This window comes from Canis lupus, chromosome 9 (genome assembly GCF_011100685.1).
Source record: "Canis lupus familiaris isolate Mischka breed German Shepherd chromosome 9, alternate assembly UU_Cfam_GSD_1.0, whole genome shotgun sequence".
NCBI classification, from domain to species: Eukaryota; Metazoa; Chordata; class Mammalia; order Carnivora; family Canidae; genus Canis; species Canis lupus.
The window spans coordinates 1786728-1808500 of record NC_049230.1 but is presented as its reverse complement, the minus strand read 5'-3'; the positions used below and the strand labels follow the sequence as shown (position 1 = coordinate 1808500).

The window sequence follows — 21773 nt, the reverse complement described above, 5'->3', positions numbered from 1 at the left end:
GCCGGAGGGGCTCCCCTCCCCGACTCAGCTCCTCCAGACGGGGTAATGGCACCTCAGCAGCAACACTTCTGGGCGCGATCCTGTGCCAGGCACTCTGTGCTCGGCGTGCGATCTGCAGAGCCCCGGGCAGCAGGCCGCTCTTGCTCCGTTGCACAAGGTGAAAACTGAGGCTGGGGGGGTCTGCCGAGGGTGGGGCTGGGGCCTCCCGGTCTCCACCCTGTGGATTTTCTCCCCTGGGACACTCCCGGGGTCACCGGGCCACCTGGTCACTCACGCCCTTTCTCTTGCTTTCCGCAGACCATCATGGAGCAGTTCAACCCCAGTCTCCGGAACTTCATTGCCATGGGGAAGAACTATGAGAAGGCCCTGGCAGGTGAGGCCGTGGGAGCAGTGGCCTGTCAGCAGGTGGATGGCTCAGTAGTGGGAGGAGGTGCTTTGCTCCAGAAGAAAACCCTTGGCAGAGGGAGGGTGTGGATACCTCGGCGTCGTGCGAGCCTGCTGTCTGCGCCCACGGCTGGGGGGCGGCCACGTCCTTGGCCTCGGCCTGGGGTCTGGGCTCGGTGCTCGTCCACAGCACCTGAAGGCGGCGGGTGTGGATGTCTGCTGCAGAAGCGTCTTGAGGCTGTAGGATTGGGCTTGGGCGCTGGGGCAGGGGCAGCGCTGCCCGGTCTTGTTCAGGGAAGGGGCGTCAGTGCCAGTTCTCTGCAGCGCGGGCCGCGGGTGTGTATGGACGCTTCCACCCTGGCGGGGGCCGGGTAACTCACACTGCGGTCAGGGGCGCCCTGTTCTGGGGGCCTGACTGCTGGTCTCCCCCACCCTTGACTGTGTCTCCAGGGTGGGGGTCAAGCCCCCTGACCTGGGGGGGTGGCATCCTTGTGAGCAGAGCCCACACCCCCAGCAGCTGCCCTGGGATGTCCGTGGCCCCAAGGGGGCTTGGTTGGTGGGACTTTGGCCTGGAGGCAGCAGCCTGGAGGGAGAGGCCGAAGCTGGGCAGCTCCTGTTCTTTTCTGTCTCCGTGGTCGCCCGGGGGACAGAGCGCCCGGCGGAACCTGTCTGCTCCTGGACGTGGCCTTGCTGGTCTGTAGGTGCAGGTGCCTGGCTGCAGACCTGCCCACTTGCAATGTCTTGGGGGTGGGGGGGCCTCTTGTCGTACCCCCCTCTGCCAGGTGGGCCTCTGCCCGGCCCTGGGGCTCCCCTCCGGGGGAGGCCGCTGCCCACTGACCCTTGTGAAGGAGAGCCTGAGGTCACGCACAGAGCAGGCCCAGAGTGTGGGGCGTGCTCCCCTGTTCCTGCTGAGGGGTCGATGGCCTTGACCCCTGTGGGCGGGCAGGGTCCCGTGCCGCCCTCTGGTTGTGGGGTGCTCACAGGCGTTCTGCGCCCAGCCAGGCTCTCTGAAGCCCCCCCCACCCCACCCGGTGCTGCAGCCCTGAGCGCAGGGACGCTGCCCGGGAGCCTGCCGGTCCCCAGCAGGGACAGAGGCACGTCTGCTCATCAACACAGGTTCTGTCCGCTGCTGGAGCTGAAACGCAGCCTGTTGCAGGTCACAGGCCGCAGTGGGGGCTTCTGTCTGCCGGGGGTTGCAGGCTGGCTTGGCCTCGGGTCCGCTGCCCCAGACGCCCCCCGTGTGCCAAGCTGGAGGAGGGCAGCGCAGGAGGGCGGGGTGCGGACCTCGGCGGGGCAGGACCAGGCTCATCTCTTCTGATGGGGCGGGTTTTCCCCGTGCACTCGGCTGACGGGGATTCCCTCTGTGGAGCCGCCGTCGGGGACTCTGCTCGCCCTCACCTGGCTGCCTCCTGGGGTGTCACTTCACTCCCAGTCAGTCCTGGTCAAGACCATGCCGCCCACTTCTCTTCAACGTGAGGCCAAGTTTTCCTCCAGAGCTTTCTGCCCCCACTCCCGGTTCCCCGAGGCTCCCCAGGGGCACTGGTGGAAAGTTGGCGGCTCCTCCGCCCCGTGTTCCCGGACCACCCAGTGGCACAGAGGTCGGGCAGCCACGCCACCACCGGCCCCTCCGCTCCACTCAGCGTCCCCGTGGCCACACTCGTGCGGGGCTCGGCTGCCCTTTGATCAGCGTTGAGGAGCCCACTCCTCTGGGCAGCCATCACAGGCCAGCCGTCTGGGCGCCGAGCGCGCTCCTGGCTGTCGCTTCCGTGGAAGCCGCTGCATAGCCTGTGATGAAGGGCCCGGTGAGATGGCCCGGCCTGGCTCTGGAGGCAGAGATGACAGGCTGCGTTGCCCCGTGCTCCCGGCGGCCTGCAGGGCAGGCGGGTCCCCTCTCCCCCAGTCTCCAGGCACGCGGCCATGCGGCCACGGTCACTGTGGGGCAGCCCGCCGCATGGCTTCTGTTCAGAGACGTGAGGGGCACCCTCCGTCCACGGCTGGGGTCTCCACGCCACAGCTTCCCCCAGGTGAGCTGTCAGCAGACCCTGCGGCCTGGCCGGATCCGGGCGCTGGGGGCAGCACCCGGCATGGGCTTGAGAGGCCCCAGGCCTGAGCGGGCACCGCATTCGTAGGGGAAAGCTGCTGGAAGGATGTCAGCCGGACCGGGCTGTGCTCAGCACAGGTGGAAGGGCCACGGAGCGGGCTGTGCCCACGACCACCGTGGCGGTGCTGAGGGCTGCCCTGTCCATCTCCGGTGGGCACTGACTGTCCCTTCTCTCCTCTCAGGTGTGACCTACGCGGCCAAAGGCTATTTTGACGCCCTCGTGAAGATGGGTGAACTAGCCAGCGAGAGCCAGGGCTCCAAGGAACTCGGTAAGACCCCTGATGCAGCGGGAACCCCCAGGCGGCTGTCCCGTCAGATGTGCCCGCGCGGGTCTGGGGTCCCCTCCTGTGCCTGGTCCTGATTCCTCTTGGGGTCCAGTCTCCTTGTCAAATCGGCATCTCTGAGGGACTGTGAGCCTCAGAGCTGGCGAGGGCCGCAAGGCACATGCCCGGCTGCAAGTGGGGTGTGCTGGGAGCTTCGGGGGCTGCTGAGAGCACGCCCGCTGGGTCTGTCCCCACCCCCATCCCGAGCAGCATGGTGGGGGGCGAGGAGATGGAACCACGAGGCCGGTGTTGGGCACCGTGTAGCAGTGGGACTGAGGTGACGGGGAGTGTTCCTGGTGTGATAGCGAGGAGGGACCCAGCCCATCACGTGGGGCCACCTGGTTTTTTGGAAAAGGACGCACCCGCCTGCATGCTTGTTGCCCGACAAGTGGGGGAAAGGCCCCAGAGCATAGCAGGCGGAGCCCCTGCGGCGGGTGGTTCTCTCTGTGCTCTCACTGTTTTACACACTCGTGTCGCTCGTGCCCCAGGCGCTCAGTGTCCCTTGTGTGTCCTGGTCACACTGGCAGGTGGCGGCACCAGACTGTCGGCGTCGCTGCTGTGGTTCCCGGAGCAGGCCACCGCCCTCCCACACTGTCCCAAGCCACAAGCAGAGCCTGTCAGCTGTGGCGCTTTGTAGGGGCGTCTGGTGCTCCTTGTCAGGGGACGTGGGGCCTGCGCCCGGGCCCGGCGGTCACGTGCCCCTGCCGGTGGTGGCCGCCCTGGAGGAATGGCTGCGGCGCCCAGACTGGTGTGAAACACGGCTGCTCTGTTGACAGACACGGCCAAGGAGCCTCCTGGGGCCGGGGGCACCGTGCGGACAGGGTGTGTGGCCAGGGCAGGCCCCTCGCACAGGCTGGCTCTGCCTGCACGGGTGGCGGGCGGCCTCTGTCCGGCGTCTGAAGGGCTGCGCTGCTCCCTGGCTCCCGTATGGCCTCCACAGACGCCGCGCTGCCCTGCACCTGGGGGTGCGGAGGGTGCTGATGGGGAGGTGGCTGTGCAGCCTGGCCGGTGACGGAGGCCCTTGGTCCTGTGGCAGGTGGTGCTTTGGACCAGCGGGCTCTGGGCTCAGAGGCCACACGTGGGCCTGCCTGGGGCTTCTGGGCCCTCCGACACCCTCGGGGCGGGTGGGTGGCCTGTGTGACCTGTGTGCGCACAGGCTCCTGCAGCAAGAGGGCCCTTCCGCTGTGGGGGGAGTCACATGCTCCCCTGGCACCAGGCCTGTCTGCTCCCTGCGGCCGCACTGGGCAGGATGAGCGTGTGGCTCCAGGATGGGGAGCGTGGGGCCCGGCACCAGGTAGGAATTTGCTGGGTGTGTGCGCATCTGCAGTGGTGGCCACAAGGTGCCGGGCAACGTCAGCCCGTGTCCTCTCAGCACACGCGCTGGCAGCAAGCGTGGGGCTCCCTGGGTCAGCCAGGTCTCCCGTTGTCTGGCGGCCGCGGCCTTCCCGGACACCATCGAGGTGGAGCAGCGTGTCCGGAGGCCACAGTGCTGTCGGACTTGGGCTACACGGCAGGGGTTCCCGTGACCTGTTATCAGGTTGGAGAATTTGCTAGAACAGCTCACGGCTCTCAGCAACACTTAATTACATTGACCAGATTATCCTAAAGGTGCCAGAAGGATACAGATGAACAGGCAGATGGAGGGAACCGTGGGTGGGACGCCTGAACCCGGGGGCTTCGGTCCCCGCACCCCCAGCCCAGGGCATGTTCCCCTCCCGGCAGGGCCCTGAACCCTGTGGTTCAGGCATTTTCACGGAGGCTTCGCCACGTGGGCAGGTCAGGGCCTCAGTCACCAGGCCCTCCGGCCCCAGGGGAAGGGGCGCAGCTGACAGACCAGCGTGTGGCTGTGCGGGGCCTTCCTGGTGGCCAGCCCCATGGCCCACCCGGAGGACGTGAGGATGCACGATGCTCCCGTCGCTCAGGGCCTCCCAGGGGCTTCGGGGCCCAACCGTGAATGTGTCTTCTGTGCCAGCCCCTCCTCCGCAGGCTCATCTCTTCTCAGCTTTACTGACACGTGACTCACGTGCCCTACGACTTACACGGGGGTCAGCTGTGGGGCTGGGGGGCTTCTAGGATATTCACGGGGGGTGCAACCATCCACCAGCCCCTGCAGCCACTGTCGTCCCCCGGAGATGCTGGCTCCAGACCACAGTGACCGCCTGGCCATGGAGTCGGGCTTCTCTGCACGGGGAGTTAGCGGGTATTTGCCGGCGTGGCGTCGGTGGGGCCGTGTGGGGCGGACTGTACCCTGCGTGTGGCCTGGCTTCTGCTACCGTCAGAATTGCGTGACAGTCATCCCTGTCCCCATGGGGCCAGCGTCCCTCCCGCCGCAGCGCCCGGGCCCTCCCGCCTGATGGAGGCGCCTGCTTGTCCTGCCATCTGCCGAGCAGTGTCCGGGCGGTTTCCAGTGTGGGCCTTTCCAAGTTTGCCTCTTCCCCGTGAACCAGCGACACATGAGCAGCGCCTCACATGCTTGCATCTCTTCCTCGGCCAAGTGTGCGTTCACGTCCTCCTCCTCTGCTGGGGTTTTGGTCCCGTGGCCAAGGGTGAGACTCGTGTGACTCGTGTGTTCTCGATGGAGATCGTCGGTCACGTGAGCCCCACAGCCGGCGCCCCCAGTGTTCACCTGTTGTGTCCGGAGCAGGGATTTTAGAACAAACGTGTTTAATTTCAGTGAAGTCCAGTTGGTTGATTTTTTTTTCTTGGACTTTACGGTTTGTGGGTTTTTTCGTGAGAGACACAGAGAGAGGCAGAGACACAGGCGGAGAGAGAAGCAGGCTCCCTGCAGGGACCCCGATGTGGGACTCGGTCCCGGGACCCCGGGGTCATGCCCTGAGCTGAAGGCAGATGGCCAACTGCTGAGCCATCCGGACATCCCTAGGTCGTGGGTTTTTATTAATGTGACTCTGGTTATGGTTTTCACCTGTTTCTTCTTCCTTCGCTTCGTTCCCGAGCACCTCTGCTGATTTAGTCCCAGGCCCCTGGGCACCGTGCTGTTCCTGCGCCGCCGTCCTCCCGGCCGCTCCCCGGGCACCAGGCGTCCCTCTTCTGGGCCCAGACCGTGTGCTCTGGGTCCCGCTTCCCCTGGGTCGGGGGACCGTCCGGTCTGTAGAGGCTTCTTCAGCACGGGGGTGGGAAGGGCCTAGGCCTCGTCAGTGTGTCCGCAGCTGTTTGTCCACCTGGTGGAAGGTGGGGCTGACTTAGGATGGAGGAGGCTGCGTCTTCCCCTGGGGAAGGAGGCACTCCCGGCCCAGCTCTGCTTTCTTCCAAGCAGGTTTTAGTTTAGGGTGTTCTGTTTTTCTCCTCCTGGAAGTGTTTGAAATCTTTATTCTTGGGGGGAGGGCATTGGAGGCCTCCCGGCTCTGGGGGGTGCGGGCTGGGCTGCAGATCAGAGCATCCCCCAGTCGTGGACGAGGCGTGCGGCCTCCAGGACCCCGGGCAGGGTGACCAGGGCCTGGCGTCGAAGCTGCGACCCCGAAAGGGGAAGGGAGGGGGCGGGGACACACAGTGCAAGGTGGGCAGGAACAAGGCGCTCTGGTGACATGGGAACAGCGTGGAGCCAAGGAGCGTGGAGAGGCTGCTGGGGGCCCTGGGAGGATGGATTTGTGCCCCCTCGGGTCGTTCTCCAGCAGCAGAGCCCACTTGGCACAGTAGAACATTCTGTGAGCAAACCATCGTTTCTCTCTCCTCTCCGTCGGCAGTTGGGTTATTCTGGGCGGGTTTTGCTGCTCTGAACGAGTTTGTCCATAGGACCGTGGTGCTGAGCCCTGCCACAGGGTCACCTCCACGGTGACGTGGCACCTGTGACGTGGCGCCAGGGCTGCTGGGGGGACCCAGCACTCCCTGCTGACCTGCTGCCATCCTCTGGGACAGGAGCAAGGGAGTGGCCTGCGCCCCCTGCTGAGGTTTCTGTGAGCCTTGGCAGGCTCCCCTCTACGTGAGGCTCAGCACACGTGTTCTCCTCGCACGCCCTCGGGCCACATCTGCGTGGACAGGACCCCCGCATGCACCCTGACCCCTGTGCCACAGTAGCAGCTACCGGCCGGCTTGGCCAGCCCGGCATGGGGGCCGGGAGGGACAGGTCAGGCCTCTCGGACACCAAGAGGCACTTGTCTTCGCTTTGTTGTAACTCGGGGCGTCAGAGGTGCCAATGTACCGGGGGCGGATGCTGCCTCCCAGGGGGCGCCCGTCCTGGGCTGGTCACTGTGCAAGGTCTTCCAGGCCCTTCCGAGCGCTTGTCCCTGCTCCTGCCTTGAGGCCCTGGTGGAAATTTCACATTTGGGATCCTTTGCTCTTGGCTGAGTTTGCACAGGTTGGGGTTCGGTGGCACATTCTGGCCACTGTCACCAGGGAACCATGTCACTGGGGTTTTAGGTGTCACGTCACCCTCTGAGGGGCACTTCGTTCTGGTTCCTTAGTTCCTTGGTCCCATCGGTCCACGGGGAGCGGGGACATCGGTCTGAGCTCCCCTCCCTGCAGGCAAGTCAAGACCCCGGGTGAGGCCCCTGTGGATTCCCACGTGACCACGTCTTAGGCACCTGCTGACAGGCTGTTCCATCGGCCCGTGGCCCCCTGTGCACGTGTGCACATACGTGTGTGTGTGCTGTGTTCGGAGGGAACGCCTGGCCCCTGACGAGAGGTGCAAACTCCGTGTTACGCTCGTGGACTGATGGGGAAGCCGACGCACGCTCCTGGGCCCCAGGACACCGGCTTGTCTCTGGCTGTGAGGTGACACCCGTGTGTGGTCACACCTTCCTGCGGAGCTGACCCCTCTGTCGCTTTGTCTGGTGTTCATTTGACTACCTGCTCGTCTTCCTGTCTGTGGCCCCTGGGGATGGGCTGTTTCTGACCATTTCCTCCCCGCAGGCCTTCCCCCCAGGACCCCCACGGCCTGGGAACGACCAGGTCTGGAAGGGTGAGCGCCCCTGGGGGCGGCCCAGGAGGAGCCGCCAGGGCTTCATGACCACAGGTGTTTTCAGAAACTTGACGTCAGAGAGCTCGGTCCACTCTCTGGCTGCTGCGTCCCATGGGGCCTCCGTGAGGCCGGGGCTGCGGGTCGGGGCTGGGCAGGGACCTGGGGCGGCGACGCGGCCCCTCCCTGTGGGGCTCCAACCCGCCGGCTGTGAGGACGCTGCCGCCACCCGCTCCCTGCGGAGCCCTGTGCGCCCGAACCACCAGCACGAGCTCAGCTCACGCGGCCCTCCCGGGTGAACCCCCAAGTCGCAGGCCCAAGGCTTCCACCGTGTGGTTCCCCGCTCCTGAGCGCCCCAGGCGGCCCTGCTCCACCTGGCCCCCGCTGCAGTGGGTGGGCGGCCATCGCCCCAGCTGCCAGGGGGCGCCCCTCTGCTCCGGGTCGCGGCGGCCTAGTCAGAAGCTCCTCGTGCCCCCTCCTGCTGCCTCCAGCGGCGGCACACGTGACCTCCGCCTGCGGGGCTCCGCTGGGCCACCCCTGAGTGCCAGCCCCCCCCCCCCCCACCGGTGACCCCTGAGCGCACCAGCCTCTGCTTCCTGCTCTGTGCACCGTCCACGGCCTTCCGGGCCTGGGCTGGGCCTGACTGGCAGCTCGGGGCAATGAGGGAGGGCGCCCCGGCCGCGTGCGGGTCCCGGGCCCTGGGGGGCGGGCGGGGCTTCCACCCGCGCCTCCACCTTAGTCCCTTGGACGGTGGACGGGTGGCCCCCCTGCTCTGGCCTCTCCCTCATCCGTCCTGACGACGAACCATCAGAAGTGCCGACAGCCTGCTACGGGAGCACAGCACTGAGCTGCCGATGTTTCTGGAAGGCCCCAGCGAGGGGCGGGCCAGGCTCTCTTCCAGCTGAAGAGGCTGGTGTTTCCGCAGCTCAGGGGGCGCACTGCCCGAGCACCCGCCCTGCGGGGCCTGAGCCAGGGAGGCCCCCCGCACGGCCAGGGCCCCTCCAGGCTCTTGGTGACCTGAGCTCCGGTGCTCGGACATCTCAGTTCGGGGAAAAGCAGACAGGGCAGTGGCGAGAACCCCCATGCCGTCGTGCCTTTGCCGCCGTCCCTGTCCCCAGGAGTCCCTGCCCGTACCTCGGCTCTTCTCTGGCCCCGGCTCTGTGCGCGCTGCGGGCGGGTGCCCCCAGCTGTGGGGCTCAAGCACCTGTGTCCCCATCCAGGTGCGGGGGGCTGGCTTCTGGGCCCTCTGTTCCCATCACAGCCACTGGAGAATGGGTTGTGGCTCCAGGGCACAGTCTGTGTGTGATGCATGGTGCTTTCCCCAGAGCTGGCTTCTGGGGGTGCCCTGTTTCTGGGGTGACCCCTGCTCCTGGGGGGGAGTCCTGCTCCTGGGGTGACCCCTGCTCCTGGGGGGGAGTCCTGCTCCTGGGGTGACCCCTGCTCCTGGGGGGGAGTCCTGCTCCTGGGGTGACCCCTGCTCCTGGGGGGGAGTCCTGCTCCTGGGGTGACCCCTGCTCCTGGGGGGAGAGCCCTGCTCCTGGGGGACTCCTGCTCCTGGGGGACTCCTGCTCCTGGGGTAACCCCTGCTCTTGGGGGGAGCCCTGCTCCTGGGGGGGAGCCCTGTTCCTGGAGGGACCTCTGCTCCTGGAGGGACCTCTGCTCCTGGAGGGACCCCTGCTCCTGGGGGAGCCCACCATTGCTCTGGGTCCCTCTGCAGGGGAGGGTGCCGTGGTCTGTGGTGCCCCCGGGGTGCTGTGTACCTGAGTATGTCCCACCCGCTGGACGAGGCGGCAGCCACAGCCCTGCCTTGTCTCTGCAGGGTGACTGTGTGCAAGGAGCCAGGCTGAGCCCACGGAGGGCGCAGGAGTGGGGGCCAGGGTCCCGGTGCCCCTGGGTTTCTCTACATGTGTGAAGTGATTCAGGTGTTTTGTGCTGGAATCACTCAGGCGGAAGAGGATCACGTCGCTTGCTCTTTGGCCTTCCCTGGCTTTGCAGGGCAGACTTCTAGAGGGTTCTAGACTTTTCACGAAGGCGGCACTGCTTGACGAGAACCTGTGGTGGCGGTGAGCAGGGCCCAGCCTCTGCTGGCCTCGGTGTCCCCCGCGTGTGGCTGAGCTGCCCACCGAGCCCGCCCTGTCCCGTCCGCGGCTGCTCTGGTTGCCTCATCCGTGTGGACGGCCGTTTTGTTTCTGTTCTCTGCCTTTGAAGAGGCTGCTTGTTTGTGATCCGGGGCGTGTGTGTGCTTGCAGGGCTGCCGTGTGCCTGCACCCGCGCCGGGAGAGCGGCAGGAGCTCCGTGCTGGGCGCGGCCCTGCCCCATGCTGGTGGGAGGCGCCTGAAACCCTCCGCTCTGGCCCCCAGTCCCTGGTTAGGGGAGGTGCGGCCTGAGCGCGGCCCCGCCTCTGGCTGCTCTCCGCAGGGTCACCGTTCCCACGCCCGCCCGCGGAGAACTCCCTGTGGGGTTTGGGTGCCTCTTCCTGGTCCCCCCCGCAGAGCTGGCTTTGCTCACTCGGGCCTCTCCCTCGGAGGCACAGGTGCCTGTTCCCGCCTGAGGGGCTGGGGTGCAGGGGGCCCAGCAGAAGGGCGTGCCCTTGGTGATGCGACCCCGGGGACCTTGCGACGGTGGCTGGACAGGCTGTGTTGGCAGAGGTGGTTCTGTCGGCCGCCCACCTGCTCCGGCTCCCGTGCTCCTGGAGGCCCGGGGGTGGTCTGGCTGCAGCCCCCCTCCCGTGTCTCTGTCGTGTCTGGTAGGCTGCCCGCACCCGGCCAAGGGCCTCAGGTGTGCCCCTGCCTCCCCTCAGGCCACGTGTGACAGCAGTGGGGCGGAAGTGCCACCTGCTGTCGGACCCCGACAGTGGGAGCTCTGTTTGGAGGCTTACTCAGATCCTGGTGTTGGGGCCTTCTGTTTCATGTCCCCGGGGGGCCCGACTCAGAGCCCGTGTCCCGCAGGCTGCACATCCGTGGCCAGCCTGGAACAGGGCTCCCTGCCTGGGTCCTGTCTTGATGTCCCCTTCCCAGCTAATGACACCGAGGCTCCCCCAACAGCACCCGGAGAAGTGGCCGGACCCCAGGGATAAAGACCCTGCTCTCTGGTCTTCCTCGGCCGTAGGGACTTGGGACCCATCGGGGCTCTGCTCGGGCAGCGTTGTGGCTCTGCTGTTCTGTTCCACTTTGTGTGGACGCTCAAGGGTCAAAGCCAGCCTGGGAGTGGGCGGGCCAGCCTCGCTGTCTTGGGCAGCGTTCCCTCGGCCCCACTTGGCAGCCCGGGCCTCAGGGCTGAACACAGAAAGGGCCGGGACATGTAGGGGTCCATTCTCGGGGCCCAGGGGCTCAGATGACCGTCACTCTTGCCAGGGGCCCCCAGTGCCCCAGCGTGGCCCACCCTGATGGGAGCGTCAGGCAGACTGAGCCTTGGCCAGGAGACCTCGGTAAACGTCATCTTCTCAGTGATGGCTTCAGTGAGAGCGGGAGAGGTCTTGCAGCGTGTGTTCACGTCCCTTGGCGTCCAGGGGCCTGTGCTGGGATAGCAGTCGGTGGCTGGGTCTCATCCTGAGGACAGGTGGGACCGCAGGGCCTCCTACCAGGATACCGGGGTTCTTGCTTGGAAGGGGCCAAGAGGAGCCCCGAGCCGTAGCTCTGTCCAGAGCCTGTTCCCTGGGGGGGCCGTGGGGCCATGCAGGGTCAGTGACCACCGGCCCCCGGCCTCTGCTCCGACGGGGAGCATGTGACTCGTCCCGTGTCTTGGCCTGCAGCTGAGGCCTTGTGAACCCCGCCCTGCAGCGGCGTGCCCGGGCCAGCCCTAGAGCCTGGGGGCCCAGAGCTCTCCCGCGGCGGCCAGTGACCGTGTCTCCTGACCCCAGCCGTCACCCCCGATGTGCGGTGCTGTAGACAGCAGCACCCCGCGGAGGACATCTGAGGAGAAGAGTAGGTCCCTCGTTTTCTCCCTCAGGCGGGAGCTGGTTTCCGCTTGGTGGTGGCCCCAGGGCCAGTGCACGTGCTGCTCAGGGGCCTGGGAGGCAGGGCTCCAGTCTCCCTGGGGTGCCAGCTCCTGGGGGGTGCCGGTCCCTGGAGTCCCTGACACTGGGGGAGGGTGGGCGCGTCAGAGGCAATGTGATACCCTGACGGTGGCGACCTGGTGTGCTGGTGACCAGCCCTCTACCAGTGGCTTCTCTCCTGTTTGTGCCTTCGTGAGAAAGCGAGAAGCTGCCCTCGGAGAGCCGACGTCCACTTGGATGGCGAACAAGGGAGCGCAAGGCAGGTTGACGGAGGGCTGCCCTCAGCACGGAGGGTCCTCGGCGGCACCAGAAGTGCCTCCCGAGCGGGAGCACGGCCTCTCTGCTCCGAGCCGGGGGACTGTGGCCTTGGGCCTTGGGCCCCGTCTGCCCACCCCTGAGGAGGCCCGGGTGTCGGGGTTCACTCCCCCAGGTGACTTTGGTCCCTGGTGTCTGCTTTGGGAGGAAAATGCAGGGAAAAATCCTCATCTGTGTTCACACCGTGCATTTCCTGGCAAGTCGCGGCAGGCAGAGTGAAAGACGCGGCTGGCAGGTGGCGAGCCTGCTGGAGCCGAGCCCCGGTGGACGCGGGAGGTGGGGGGCGGGCGCGGGGTGCCGTCCACACCACGGGGCCCACGGCGAGAGGTGACGGCCTGGGCGCTGCCACCAAGGGTTGGCGCCTCCTGGTCCTTCTGCCTCGGCAGGTCCCCTTGAGGCGCCACCCCTGCCACCCTGACCAGATGGCCTGGGGCCCCCGGCCCGTGCGGTGTGCCTGTAGGACTCGCTTGCGGATCGTGGCCAAGCACAGATTTGGCACCGGGAGGCCTGCGGCGGTGGTGATTCTGGATCCGTCCAGACTTCCAGGCGCAGCCGACGCCCGGCCAGGCCCTGAGCCCGGAGCAGGTGGCTGTGCGGCTCAGCGGGCGGGGTCGGCCTTGCCTCTGCCTCTGCCGGGAAGGCCTGGCCCGGCATCGGGTGCTGGGAGGGGCTCTGCTGAGCCTCCGGAGAGCTGGTGAGGAGCCCTGTCTGCCGTCATCACCATGGCAACACAGCCATCGTTCCCCCCCCCCCCCCCCCCCCCCCCGCCGCTTTCCGTTTTTGCCTTTTTTGTGAGCAGGAGAGAACCCCCTTCTGGGAGGAGCTGGAGGCTTCGTGGGCGCGGGGAGGGTGGTGCTGGCAGCTGATGGGGGTCCCCGTGGTGCTGTCTGGGCTCCGTGTCCCCTCCCGCAGTCCTGACGGTGCGGCGCTCCCTCAGCCCCTCACTGTCCTCCCCGTGAAGCTCTATATTTGTGCCTCATTCGGGCATATGCTAATTAGCTCTCGGAGGCGCCTTCCGCTCTGGAAGCCACCAGAATAATTGAGCATTATGGATATTTGCTTCAGAAGGCTCCAGAAGGTGGTGTGTGTTCCCAGCCAAGTTTGAGCAGCTGACCCCTTGGCTTGGAGCCCCTTCTGAAATGATAGAGACCAGAGACTCGAGCTTTCGGGGTCCTCGCTGGCCACTTGTGACCACAGGGATGCCGTGAACTCTGAGGAGCCACAGGGTGGCCCCATCCAGCTCCAAGACCCCCAGGCTGGAGGTTGAGGCACGAGAGGGAGGTCACATGCCTCCCCTGCAGCCCCCGGCACTGTCTGGGGCTCTGAGGGCTCCTCCAGCGTGCGGCTCGCCCAGAAGAGGCTGAGACCATCGGCAAGTCCACCTGCCCCGACCCGGCACCCGCTCATGCCGAGCCGCGGCCATGACGTCATTGGTCTCAGCTCTGCTTCTCCAGGGCTGGTCTCCAGATGCTCAGCGGCTGTGCCCAGGCAGGGGCCAGGGTCCCCACAGGCCTGCGGCTGCTGTGCTCCCCACCCTGGGATGCTGGGTCCCAGGCCCCCAATAGGCCAGCCAGCTCACGGGATCTGCCGGCCTGATGGGCAAACGACACTCCCTTCTCCTGTGGGCTCCCACCCCGGGGGCTCCTACCCCATGGGCTCCCACCTTGGGGGCTCCCACCTCCCGAGGGCTCCCACCCCAGAGGCTCCTACCCCGTGGGCTCCTACCCTGGGGGCTCCCTGTGCTCCACGCCCTCACCCTGTCCCTGGCCCCAGGCTCCCTCAGGTTCCTGCAGCAAGGCCCAGCTCCTCTTGGTCAGAGAGTGCACCTCTGCCATCATATCTCAGGGCCTCCAGGTTCCCGGGGTCCCCCCTGCTTCACACGACCCCCGTGCTTGTCAGTGCCAGGGAGCACAGCCTCCTGGAGGATGGTGTGGACATTCTGCTCCCAGTCCCACTGAGGCCACCCAGCCCCTGCCTTCAAGAACGCTGGTGGTCAAAATAGCCAGGTCTGGGAGGGCTTTGACCTTTGAAGCTCAGCCTGCAGCCCTGGGGCCCCCTGCCTTGGCCGCCTGGTCACATCCAGCTGCCTCTGGGCATGGCTGCCCTCTCACTGGCACACGGTTTAACCCCCAGGAGAGAGGAACGTGGGCCACTTGAGATTGGGGTGGGGGCCTTGGCAGGTGGCACCCGTTGGTGCCCAAACCTGACCATGCCAGCCTCCTGTACCCAGAAGGGGTGGCAGGTGTGTGCAGGACCCTTCCCCAACACCGGGGTGTCCAGGCTTGACTGTTCCCTGGGTGCAGGCCAGCAGGTAATGGGGTTCAAGTGGAAGGAAGATCCTCAGAGGACATGGGGCCTCCTCGGGTGACCCAGGGCCCCCTCCGGGAAGCCCAGTGCTTTCCTGGAGCACCCATGTGGTCTGAGAGCGCGGACCTGCCCCAGGGGCCGGCGGGCCAGCTGCTGGTCACATCACTGCCTGCCGTCTGTAGCTGAAGATCCCCTGCGTCCCACAGCACCGGTTCCACCTGGGTCCGCCCCTCCTGACACCGTGCGTTGTGCGCGGCTCCTCTTGTCCACAGGCCTGTGCGGTTGTAACAGCCGCGAGAAGGACACAGGTGGGCGGGCACAGCGAGGAAGACACCTGGCACTTGCAACCCACTCCCAGGCCTGACTTTGTCACCAGATGAAGGGTGTCGGGTGGGAGGTAAGGGGCCACGCATGGTGCCCACCCATTGATCACGGGTGGGCGGTGGCCCTCCCACAGGCATAGGCCTGGCTCCACGGGGACTGAACGTTGCCCCCACTGGGGGCTTTTCCTGCCTTTTGCCTGTTTGCTTGACCACCTCAGCCGCCATCGTCTTTCTGCTTAAGTGGGGAGGCTGTGCCTGGAGGCGCCGTGGCTGTCAGGCGGTGCCGCGCCCCACTGTCACTGTTGCTAATGGAGGCCAGTATTTGCCTGGCCCTGTCCCTGGGGCAGGGATTGTGTCGTGTGCCGTGTGCTTGGCTGGCCCGGTCCCCTGTCAGGAGACGCCTGGTCCTACTGATTCAGTCACACCAGGTACTGACATCCGTGCTTAACCCTTGAGAAAACTAGTCGTGCCTGGGAGCAGCCCTCCTGGGCTTCCCCCGCGGGCCCCTGGCCTGGGAGGCCATCTCCCCCGGGCAGCCCTCCCTGGTCTGCAGATGGGCCACAGAGCTGCAGCCGAGGGTGGTGCCGGGCCCCTTCTCCCTCCCTGCGCGCCACATCGGGGCTTAGGCGGCCTGTCCTCGGACACGCACACCGCCTTCCCGAGGCGCCTCCCGAGGGTCAAGACAGAGCTGCCTTCCGACCCGGAGAACACGCGAGTGCTGACTCGGAGGGACCCGTGCACCCCATGTCCACAGCAGCCAAGTCACGGAGGCACCCCAGTGTCCACGGACTGACAAGCAGACAAGGAAGGTGTGACGTCGGATCCTGCCGCTTGCAGCGATGAGGATAGAGCGGGAGGGTATTACCCGGCGCAGTCAGAGAAAGAAACGCCGCATGATTTCACTTAACGGGATTTAAGAAGCAAAACAAGTGAGCAAAGGGGAAAAAAGAGACAAATCAAGAAATAGACTCTTCGCCACAGAGAACAGAGTGAGGGTGACGGAGCCGCGGGGGCAGGTGCCGGGGATGCGGGAGGGCGCCTGTCGAGGCGGCACCGGGTGACATCCAGAAGGTGGTCCCTGTGTCCCACACCTGAGGCTGGTGCTACCCCGTACGGTAATCGGAATTAAAAGGAAGGAAAGAAACCGCCCTCCTCGGCCGCCTCCACTGGGGTCCCCGCTTCCTCTCCATTTCTGGGCTTAGTCAGGTTTTACAGGTCCCACTCCTGGGCGGCCTGTGAACCTGTCAGTTGGGAGGTGATGCTCAGCCGGCCTTGCAAGGGGCACACCCGGCCGTGGCCTCTGGCAGCTGCTGCAGAGCCGCCTCGTTCCACGCTGGGCTGCTCGCCTGCCCTGTGGTGTCAGCTCAGGCCACGGGCCTCTGTCGTGGGGGCCATCCCCCGGGCGGGCTACCCGGGCCTGTGTGGCGCTGGCAAAAACGTGTTCTTTTTTATTTTTATTTTTTTAAAGATTTTACTTATTTATTTATGAGAGAGACAGAGAGAGATACAGGCAGAGGGAGAGGGAGAAGCAGGCTCCATGCAGGAGCCTGATGCGGGACTCGAGCCCGGGTCTCCAGGATCAGGCCTCGTGCCAAAGGCAGGCACCAAACTACTGAGCCACCCAGGGATCAGGGATCCCCAAACGTGTTCTTTTGTTAAGCCTCGATGGGGCGTTAACTCAAATCCTGGTGAAATGCCGTCCTCGCTCCTTGGGGACTAGGAGCCGGCGGGGTGGCCCTGGAGGGGCCTCAGGCGGACGTGGGTCCCCGCCCCAGCCTGGTGGGGGGAAGATGGACCCACGTCTGCTGCCGGCCTGCAGGCGAGTGAACCCCGGGGCCCCGTGCTACCCCGTGTCTTTGTCAGTCAGCTGGAGTCCCGCTCCCTTTCAGCTTCCTGTCATTTGAGGATTAGAAGAATGCGTCATATCTTCTGTAAGAAGTAAAAGCAGCTGAGTGAAGTAAGTCAGTCGGAGGACAAACGTTATATGTTCTCATTCATTGGGGGAATATAAATAATAGTGAAAAGGAGCATAAGACAAGGGAGAAGAAATGTGTGGGAAATATCAGAAAGGGAGACAGAACGTAAAGACTCCTAACTCTGGGAAACGAACTAGGGGTGGTGGAAGGGGAGGAGGGCGGGGGTGGGAGTGAATGGGTGACGGGCACTGGGGGTTATTCTGTATGTTGGTAAATTGAACACCAATGAAAAAAATAAAAAAAAAAAGTAAAAGCAAAAAAAACCCCCACAAAAACCGAGCCTGAATCTTTACGGATTCAGTGTCGTGAAGGCGTGGGAGGGCTCTGTAGGTGCAGACGAAGACCCAGGCGCCCGAGGTGAAGATGCGAGTCCTGTTCCACGCCCGTCCCTGGGAACCGGCCCGCGGGCCTGCGTGGGGCTCACCAGTTCCCGACGCTTGGAGCCACGTTCAGGCCGACGGTGCGGAGTGCCTCGGGGAGAGGAGCGAGAGATGGGCGTGCAGTCCCGGGGGGAGAAGCTGGCGGCCACCGCGTCCGTGTGCGGGTGCGCTGTGGGGCTGTCAGGGAGGGGGGCGTGCGTCCGTGGCCGCCTCCCTTGAGCGGGGCGGGGCTGTCTGCTGTGGCACCAGGCCCTGCTGGGGAGTGCGTGCCGGCGTGTGGGGGCCACGTCCCCGGGCTCGGGGCTGACTCCCAGATGGTTCAGCGGAACGTGTGTGTACGTGCATGTGTATATGTGTACGTGCGTGGGGGTGTGTGTGTGTGTGCATTGTGTATGTGCATGTGCGAGTGTGTGCCTGTGTGTGCATGAGTGTGTGTGTGCACATCCACCAGAAGCAGGGCGTGAGCAAACACGGCGAGCGCCGAGGACCAGGGGGCCTAGGAGGCGGTGCACGGTGTTTGTTTCACTGTTCCTGTGACCTCCTGAGGTTCGGAAGGTCAGGCCGGGATGAGAACGTGTGCTGTGCTCTCAGCCCCGGGGACAGGGGACTTGAAGCTGTGACTCACGGCCCTGTTACCGCCCAGCAGGTCCCACTGTGTTTACCCGGGGCCTCCGGTGGCAGCCTGTGGGTGTGGCTGTAGAATGGGCCGGCACCTGCCCCGGGCCGACCTGCAGGCCCCCCTGGAGCCCCGGGTCACGGCCAGCTCCGGGGGACCCGCCTAGCGCCTCCGGTTCCCATGGGAGGAGGGTCTTGGTCTTGGGTTCAGAGAAGCTGCCGACTGGGTCCCCCTGCCGGCCGCCCACTCTGCTCGTGGTCTCTCTGCCACGTGGGGGCCCCCAGGATCCTGGGGACCCCGAGGCCGGCTCCCCACCAGCTGCCAGCCTCAAGGGCTTTCTCGGTCTTCCCAGAGCACACCGACCAGCCCCGCCGTCCTGGCGGCTCTCCTTCCCGGTTCTGCGCGGCCCCGGAGGGCACACGGGCCACGGCACCTGACACGGAGCCGTGGGGCGTGACCGCAGAGGATGAGACGTGAGCAAGTGCGCAGGCTGTGAGCTGGTCACCTCGACCTGGGGGCAGTTCTCACACTGACACACCAGCCTGTACTTTGTAGAGTCTGTACCTTTAAAACATTGGTACTTGTCCTTTGTTCCAGTTTTCTGGAATACTTTTTTCCCAAAGATCTGAGTTTGGGGAAACAAGCAAAGGTTTTCCTGGTTCTGGGATGTCGGGTGTGGTCCTACGACCCTGCAGGTGTGTAAAGTGGCCGAGTGCTCTGTGGCCCCCTCCCCCGTGGCGTCCTTCTGGAGGTTCTGAAAGCCCCCTGGGGTGTGTGGTGGACCCTCTGGTCACCTCAGAGGACACGGCTGTATGGGAGCAGGCACCGTCCTTCCCACTGTCCCATCCTGGCTGGCGTGCCAGGTGAGAGTGGCTCTTCTTTCTGCCTCCCCAGGGCCCTGCTGGGAACTTCCAAAACAGTGAAACCCGTACAGACTGGTGGCTCAGAGAGGTGGGAGGGATGGGACTTCGTGGGGACAGGTTTGTGGCTGATGGAATGTTCTGCAGTCAAGGATCGTGGTTGCTCGACCCGGTGCATGCAGTCGAGGACAGAGTTGCCTGTCGGGGGGTCCACAGGCCTGGTTCCAGCTCTGTGTCCTTGTTGGGGTGTGTGTCCCCCATGGAAGGCTGCATTGTCACTTGTCCCTGTCACCCCAGGGCTGGGCCACCAGCAGCGTCCTCAGCGTCCCCAGCCCACCTTAGCTGCACCCTTTCTAGAGGTTGCACTGGCTGCCAGGTCGGTCCCGACTGTCCCACCGTTGTCCTGTGTTGGGCACATGAGACAAAACCAGTTAATGTCCAGCCACACGTCCCCTGCACGTTTCACATTTCACTCCAGGAAAGATGACCGGCACGTCCCCTGTGTGGCTGTGTGTACACTTGTGTGTCTGTTTGCATGTGTGTGTGAGCGTGTGTGTATACGAAGGCGGGTGCACGTGTGTGCGTGCATATACTGACGTGCGTGAACGCCCCTGCTTCCCCTGCAGAGGGGCGTTGCCGTGTGTACCAAGTTCCGCTCCTTGCCCGAAAGCTGCTTGAGGTTACGGGCAGGACCTGGAATGTGAAAACGGGGAGCTGAGGGGCGTGCGCAGGTGACTCACCGCTGCCCTGGCTGCTTGGCTGGTACGGCAAACACTCGGAGGGCAGGGGAGGACGCGGCCTCTGACTCAGATGCCTCTGTGCTCTGCATGGGGCCGGTCCCTCAGGAAGCCACGGCGCCCACGCGGGCCTCGACTCCTGTCCTTGCTCCCGTGGCCTTTACCCCTTCCCCGCTTGCAGATCCTCTCCACGCCTGTGACTCGAGCCTGCGCGGCCCCTCCAGCCCGGCCACCAGGCTCTGCTGACTCCCCAGCCCGGGCCGTGGGCACCTGCCGCCTGGCACCCCTCTGTGCACGCCCTCTGGAGCCCTGGCGCCCCGGCGGGCGGTGGGCCGAGTTGGCCGCTCCGCCACCCTGGCCTGTGGAGGGCTGGGTCTGCGCTGCTATTTTAAACCCGGTTCGTCAAGTTTTTGAGCCACCTGTGCTATGAACCCAGGACACAGATTCCCCGGGGCGCATGCGTCTGCACTCGGGAGGCGGGGGCAGCCCGCGGCCACCTCCCCCCTGGGAGGGTGTCCCCCTTCGTGCTGTCTGGGACACGGGGTGGAGTGCCTCGCGGAACCCAGAAATGCAACACGGCCCCTGCTGGCTCTGGCTCTCAGGACCCCCGCTAGGTTGCCCGCGGGCCCCGGAAGGCACAGGCGCCCCGGGACCAGGGAGTGTGGTACTTGTGGCTCCCTGTTCCTCCAGGGGCCCATGTTGGGGCCAGCCTCGCCCTGCAGGCGGGGTCCCGGTCCCCGCAGCCAGCCCAGTGCACCCCGCCTGCCCCAGGGGTCCAGGGCCTGGGCTGCTCGTTCTCCCCCCGCCACCGCCTTGCGTGGTTCGTGAGCATATGGCTTCCTGCAGCTGCTTGTAAAATGCAGTTTAAAAATTGTGTGGGCTGCTTGGTGCAGCCTTGGGTTTGGGGCCTGGAGCCGGTGTGCGCACTGCACCGGCGCACCGACAGCACGGCCGGGGGGGCGGGCCGGGCCTCTGCTGGGGGTGGGGGGTGGGGGGGAGACTCCGGGGTGCTCCTGAGCAGTCGGCAGAGCCAGGGGTGCAGCGGCCGCGGTTCCTCACAGAGCTTCATGCACCTCTTGGCGTCGGGACCTCCTTTCTGAAGGGGTTACTCTGCGGGGTTGTGTTCCTCAGATGTTCTCCGCAAGCTGCTCGCACACAGAATTTTCAGGAAACATTCGTTTTCTGTTTGATCTTGTTAACTTACAGGCCGGTGCCCTGGGTGCCGCCCCTGCGGGGAGACCGGCTGGACCGCGTGTGGGCGCTGCCACGCAGGCTGATGCCCCTTGAGGTTGCCGTGGGGGCAGGGGGTGGGCGCTTGGGAGCAGGCCCTCCGGTCCAGTCCGGCCCTTCCCCGTGCCGGCCAGACCTTGTGCCATGTGGGCCCGCACCCCTTGGCCTCGGTCTAACCGATTCCCAGGTGCCTGCGGGCAGGGAGACTGAGGGTGGGTCCCGGCCGCTGACACAGGAAGACCCGTCACAAATGAGACCACAATGTGTTCCCCATCTCAGAGTAGTGGGTGTTTGTTTTGAGAAAGTTCCAGAACGCCAGAAGCGCCGAGAAGCAGAATCACCCTGGAGCTGCCCCTCTTGGGGCTTAGACAGATTCTGAGCATCCAGAGGCGGGATCCGTGGGTCGGGGTTGGCTGTGTGCGCCGCTCCAGGTACGCGGGACGCACCCCCTGCACACCGCAGGTGGCGGTGCTGAGGGCCGAGGCCGGTACCCAGGTCCCCCCGCAGGTGCTGATGCGCCCGAGTGTCTGCGACGGGCCGGACCGCCCTGGCCAGCACCCCCTCGCTCCTCTTGTCCCATGGGCTTCCCTTCGGCCAGGACTGGGCCCAGGCCCCTCCTTGTCATTCTCCGTCTCCTGTCGTTCTGGGCCTTGAGTCAGGGTTGATGGGAGTAGGGTCAGGACCAGGGCAGGCTTGGCGCCCTGTGGGGCTGGTCAGCCCTCCCACCCCGCGTGTGGTTGACTGTGGACCGCATGTGGTCAGGGCGCCGACCTGACCACGGGAAGCCACAGCCCCCCTTGCCCTGCCACGCCCTGTGGTGCCACAAGGCCAGGCCAGGGCTTGGAGCAGAGCAGGAGTAAGTCCAGGGACCCGGGGCCCCGCAGGTGCTCGCCGTGCTGCCATCTGTGGCGGTACCACCGGGTGACCGCACAGTTAGGGGGTTTGTGCACCGGGAGCTCCTGGAGTCCGGCCCTGCCCGTGTCCCTTCCTCGGTCGCCTCCCGTGCGTCGGGCCTGCAGACAGACCCAGCAGGTACAGCTCTGGTCCGGGGGCCGCGTGTTCGCAGCCCAGCCGCCGGGCTTCCCGTGTGCACAGGGCCCAGCCCTGCCCGACGGAGGCTCGTGCTCACACGCGCACTCACCCGTACACACTCAGGCCCGGTGCCTCCCCTCTGTCCCAGGCCTGCGCGCAGGCTGGCCCCGGGGCAGGCGTGAGGGGCCTGGGCGGGGAGGAGGCCGTGGCGGGACAGCGGGGTCCCAGCTTCCGGGCAGGTGCTGTCACCCTCAGCAGACATCTGTGGTCTCTCTGAGGCAAA

At 65.7% G+C, this 21773-nt stretch overlaps 1 protein-coding gene across 6 annotated transcripts in view; it reads left to right on the top strand.

Moving 5' to 3' along the window:
- BAIAP2 (BAR/IMD domain containing adaptor protein 2) overlaps positions 1-21773 on the top strand; it is a 59151-nt gene that overhangs the window by 13860 nt on the left and 23518 nt on the right. For all 6 annotated transcript variants that reach the window (XR_005364120.1, XM_038546348.1, XM_038546345.1 and 3 more), the window contains exons 2-3: positions 298-373; positions 2668-2754. Coding sequence is in view for 5 of the 6 variants with exons in the window: in XM_038546348.1 (XP_038402276.1) it covers positions 298-373; positions 2668-2754 (163 nt within the window). In the remaining variant the exon portion in view is untranslated. The remainder of the gene's footprint in view (positions 1-297; positions 374-2667; positions 2755-21773) is intronic.